Below are 5,643 nucleotides of genomic sequence, written 5' to 3'. Positions count from 1 at the left end.
AAAAAAAGTTTAATTACAAGGTGCTGTCTTTGGGACTTGCAATTTTTTCTTTGGTGTGGTCAGGCTAGGTGCCAAACCTCACTAACAGCTATGTACCACACAGAAAATAGATCAAGCCCAGATATGTGTGTGTAGACATACCAAAAAGATAGGTAACTGTTTCTGTTTTGGAGTTAGTATTATTTGTTTTCTCTGTTGGCTTCATGATGTTTTTATTCCCTTTTTAAGGCTTCATCCATTTACTCTCTTTATGTTTGTTTGTTTTTTCAAATTTGCAGTCCTTTCTTAACAGAAATCTTTACCCAGAAGTATGTCATTAATACAAAAACACATTTTGTCCTGCTTTGGCTCTTAGAATTTGTAACTGAAGCAGAATAATGATATTAATAAAAATGCTGGAAAACTCTTCGTATGTTTTGGTTTGATTGAGAATTAACAATTATTCTGTGTTTTTGAAGACGTTTAAATTAAAGGAGTTGCAGAATGCTGATTTCCAGTTTCCACTAACCACCACTCTGTACTCCTTATGCTGTAAAAGAGATCTTGTCTTAAGTAGTGTTATGGAAGACCTGAAAGCAGGAGTTCCAGTGTTCTGCAAAAGAAATTACAGATTTAGTATCTTATTTCTGTATTACCTGGAAATGTCTATTTATTTTTCAATAAACATAAACACTTATGGAGTAGGGTAATTTGGACAAAATGGCAAAAATAAGGTGTTAAGAAAGACAGGGCAAATACAGTCCAAACTGAGGGATATCCTTGTTTGAGACTATAATTACTACTGTTGTCTGGGATGCATCATTCTTAGGAAAGCCAAGTTAGCAAATAAAAGATGCTTCTTAAGAGCAGGTTCTGAAGTTTGCTTTTATTACTATTATTATTTTTTTATCTTAAGACTTATGTTTTGTTTGCGTGGGGCGGTTTTTTGTTTATTTAATTTTTTGAATGCTGGAGGCTATTTATCATACCTATTTGATAGTTTGGCCCTCAGGCCATTTCATGTTTTGGCATTTATGAGACCAAAATGCAAAGTGGGAAACAAGTTTATAGTTACTATTCATTTTTAAAAGTATTTGATTTTATGTTGCAAAGCAAAAAATTTTAAAACATCTCTAGCAATAAATCGGCAACTTTTCCACTTTTCTGTGTGTTCACTTATCTTGCACTAGGAAAAAATACTGTGGCATGGCTGCGCACACAGAATAAGAGGCATATACTTGCTGCCATGTTATATATTAAAGCTGATGGTCATTTGCTTACAACATAAATCCCAGAGGGAAGTTTTAAAATGATGCTTCATACCTTTTCAATGCCAACATCTTGTTCATTTCCAGATAGAATTGATTAAGAAGATCACAGCTCCTTTCCTTTAGCATCTCAGGAGGCTTTTCCATGTTGTCATTTAAACGTCCACTTAAAAATCTTTCTGCAGTCTTAATGGCATAGGTTCCCCCCTCATTCCAGGGGAACCCATTTCCAAGGCAGAATTCAACTAAAGCCTGACAAGGTCATTGAATAGATAGCTTTCAAACAAAAGTTTGTTTGGGGATCCCAATTAGCCTGGTGTGCTGGACCAGAGGATTACAAAAACGTATGCAGATTGTCTGCCAAGGCCAAGCATTCCATTCCCTAGAGTGCATCTTCGGTTTCGTACCTCTGCTTAAAATGTCTGTTAATGCTTACTGCACACAAACCCAGTCTGGGTAGTAGGTGTAGGCAGACTTGTTTTGCAATAGTTGTTACAGGTAGATGTTAGAAGTAGTTTTTAGTACAAAATCCTCAGTTGCACATCTCTAGGCCCAGGTCTATTTGGAGAACTGAATGATAAAAGGTACAACAAAGTTGGCTGGAGTGTCAGCATTCATCTCAAATAATTGTTACACTTTCAAGGAAATATTTCAAGGAGCAGAAGACTGTTCATCTGCAATCTGCATTATGCTGTATTTTAAGAGGTATAAAAAGGAACTAACTACATAAAGACATTGGAGTGGCCCAGGGGAGAGTTTGACTCCTCTCTTCTGCCATTAACCATATTCACTACAACTGTTTGTCTAATCTTTGCCTGCAAAACTCTGAAGTTTGATTAAATTGGCTAAAGAGTTCCATCATATGCACTAGGTTTAGGCAGTTTCAACTTGTTTAGAGATCTTACCCAAAAAATCTCCAGGACACAATCTGCAAATGAAATAGATGCAATCTTGCATCTCCAAATTGTCTATGCAGTTAGAAGGATTCATCTGAAGCAATAATTGGTAAAGATCCTTCCCTCAGATATACTGCCTTAATGGAGAAAAATATGATAGCTTAGTGATTCTGTAGAAGTCTTCAGGTAAATATGTCTGATTCCCTAACAAGATTGCTAGTCTGCTTCTGTAGTTCACAAATCGTAGAATCATAGAATCATAGAATCATAGAATCATAGAATCATAGAATCATAGAATAGCCTGGGTTGAAAAGGACCACAGTGATCATCTAGTTTCAACCCCCTTTCTATGTGCAGGGTTGCCAACCAGGGCCACATCCAGCCTGGCCTTGAATGCCTCCAGGGATGGGGCATCCATGACCTCCTTGGGCACCCTGTTCCAGTGTGTCACCACCCTCTGTGTGAAAAACTTCCTCCTAATATCTAACCTAAACCTCCCCTGTCTCAGCTTAAGACCGTTACTCCTTGTCCTATCACAGTCCAGCCTCGTAAATAGCCGTTCTCCCTCCAGTTTATATGGTTCCTTCAAGTACCAGAAGGCCGCAATGAGGTCTCCCCGGAACCTTTTCTTCTCCAATCTATACAAGCCCAGTTCCTTTGACCTTTCCTCATAGGAGAGGTGCTCCAGCCCTCTGATCATCTTACTGGCCCTCCTCTGGAGCTGCTCCAAGAGCTCCACTTGCTTCCTGTACTGGGGGCCCCAAGCCTGGACGCAGTACTGCAGATGGGGCCTCGCAAAAGCCGAGTAGAGGAGGACAAATCACCTCCCTCTCCCTTTTGGCCACCCTTTTTTAATGCAGCCCAGAGCACAGTTGGCCTTCTGGGCTGCTAGCACATACTGCTGTCTCTTGTCCAGCTTCTCGTCCACCAGGACCCCCAAGTCCTTCTCTGCAGAGCTGCTGTCAAGGAGATCTTTTCCCAGTTTGTATAAATACTTGGGATTGCTCCGACCCATGTGCAGCACCCTGCACTTGCCCTTATTGAACCTCATTAGGTTTTCATGGCTCCACTTCTCCAGCCTGTCTAGGTCCTCTGGGTGGCTTCCCTTTCTTCCAATGTATCGAACTGCACTGCTCAGCTTGGTGTCATCCACAAACCTGCTGAAAGTGCACTCGATGCCATCGTCTATGTCACTAACGAAGATGTTGAAGAGCATTGGTCCCAAGACTGACTCCTGAAGGTCACTGTTTGTGACCAGTCTTCACCCTGACACAGAACCACTGATCACAACCCTTTGGCTGCGACCAGCCAGCCAATTCCTAGTTCATCAAACAGTCCATCCTTCAAATCCATATTTCAGATTTAGAGAGAAGGATGTGGTGAGGGACCATGTCAAAGGCCTTGCAGAAGTCCAGGTAGACGATATCCACCGCCCTTCCCCCAGCTACAAAGCAGTCACTCCATCATAGAAGGCCACCAGACTGGTCAGGCAAGATCTGCCCTTGGTGAAGCCATGCTGGCTGTCTCGAATCACCTCTTTATCTCATATGGGCCTTAACATAGCTTCTAGGAGGATCTGCTCCATGATCTTCCCAGGCACAGAGGTGAGACTCACCGGCCTGAAGTTCCCCGGGTCTTCTTTTCTCCCTTTCTTAAAAATGGGAGTAACGTTTCCCTTTTTCCAGTCACCAGGGACTTCACCATACAACCATGATTTTTCAAATATGATGAGAGCAGCTCGGCAACCACATAAGTTACCTCTTTCAGAACCCTAGAATGGATATCATCTGGCCCAATGGACTTACACACATTCAATTTCATGAGGAAGATTTGGACTTGTTCCACCATTACAGTGGGACAGAAACCACTCCCCACACCCTCACCTAAAGGCTCATGGTCCTGGCAGACACGGGAAGCCTGACCACCCGTGGTCTGAGGCAAAGCACTCACTGAGTACCTCAGCTTTTTCTATGTCTGAGGAAGCCAGCTCCCTGCTACCTTTCATCAGAGGGGGAACACTCTCCTTGGCCTGTCTCTTCTTGCCTATGTACATGTAGAACCCCTTCTTGCTATCTTTCACATCCCTCGCCAAGTACAGCTCCATCTGCACCTTGGCTTTCCTAATCCTTTTTCTACACACACAGACAACAGCCCTGTATTCTTCCCAGGATACACAACCCTGCTTTAACTTTCTGTACATTTCCCTCTTTTCTCTCAGTTTAAGCTGCAGATCCTTGCATAGCCATGACGGTTGCCTGCTTCCCCTGCTCGACTTCTGCTGGGGCATACCTAAAGACAAGATGTGAAAAGGATCTGGTGTTTACGCTGAGACAAGGCAAACACTAGGGCTGGGAGAGTAGAAGGGTGCCTGCTACAACAAAGACAGTAGAGTTTGTGGTGTTTTTTTCTCTTACACTGGATTTTGTACTAGTGAAGAGTTTTAAAACTCGTGTTGCCTTAAAACAGGTTTACTACTGGTTACGTGATTACTGTGAGGAAATATTTTCCTACAACTCTGATCTTGAAAATTTCTTAGCAGTTATATGTGGTGTGATAAGTGACAACAGTGCAGTTGTCATTTTGGATTATGGTACTGAACCTGTCCCTGGAAATCTCCATCTTTTAGATGCACCTAATCACAACAGGAGTTGAACATCTGACTGAACACACTATGGAAAACTCAGTTTTCTGGATAAAAATGCATGGCCCATTTAAAAAAAGGTACAAGCAGCATTCATGGCACAAACACAGCAGCTAATCAAGCTTTTATGAAGTTGCTTTTGCATCGATGAAAAGAACGTGCCAATCTGTCTGTACTCAAGTAGGCAAGAGTTTCTCATATGAGTGACTACCACAGCCGTATCTAAAAAACAGTCAATTAGCAAAAGCCCATGTGGTGTAGACATAATGTTTATTGATAACCACTAACTTCAGACTCCTTTGATAAAGGATCCTACCAAAGACAGTGGATCCTGTGAATTGCTTCACATAAATAAGGTCAATTGGTTCAAAGTATGTTTCAAAGATAGATTCAGAAAGCTAATAATTGCCATTACTTCAGGGTAGCATTCATAATGCTAACAAACCATCCCTGACATGTTCAATATTATTCAGAAGATCAGAGCCAGACTAAAGGCAGTGAGAAGTATTGGACACAGGAATCAAAGATCTACAGAACTGTGGCATTAGGATAAATGACACAAGGATATCAAAGAGGGTATTTTACACGTGAAAGCTTTTGCTGTCACTGCTGTCAATTGCATACACATAATGGTTCCATGTAGTAGTAGAATTTCTCCTACAAAACCAATCTTTGAATGGTCAGAATATGTTGTAAACAAAAGAATGAGAAGGGCAATTAGTCAAATGGCACAGCTTCTATTATATGCACTATAGAAAACAGGATAACAGTTAGGTCATGCTAAACCATCAATCTCCAGGTTTGCAGAAGGTATAGATGGAACTGCATTGTGCCTTCTCAACTACACCTTTACAGAATC

The 5,643-nt window shown here is 41.5% G+C and overlaps 1 protein-coding gene across 1 annotated transcript in view; it reads right to left on the bottom strand.

Moving 5' to 3' along the window:
- The window catches only part of ZFHX4 (zinc finger homeobox 4), a 62,965-nt gene extending 59,640 nt beyond the window's left edge, over positions 1-3,325 (bottom strand). The window contains 1 exon segment of the mRNA XM_031552958.1: positions 3,301-3,325. Within this exon segment, the coding sequence (XP_031408818.1) occupies positions 3,301-3,325 (25 nt within the window).
- Between the last annotated feature and the right edge of the window lie 2,318 nt (positions 3,326-5,643).

Source organism: Meleagris gallopavo, chromosome 3 (assembly GCF_000146605.3).
Source record: "Meleagris gallopavo isolate NT-WF06-2002-E0010 breed Aviagen turkey brand Nicholas breeding stock chromosome 3, Turkey_5.1, whole genome shotgun sequence".
Classification (NCBI taxonomy): Eukaryota; Metazoa; Chordata; class Aves; order Galliformes; family Phasianidae; genus Meleagris; species Meleagris gallopavo.
This window is presented reverse-complemented; position numbering and strand designations above follow the sequence as displayed.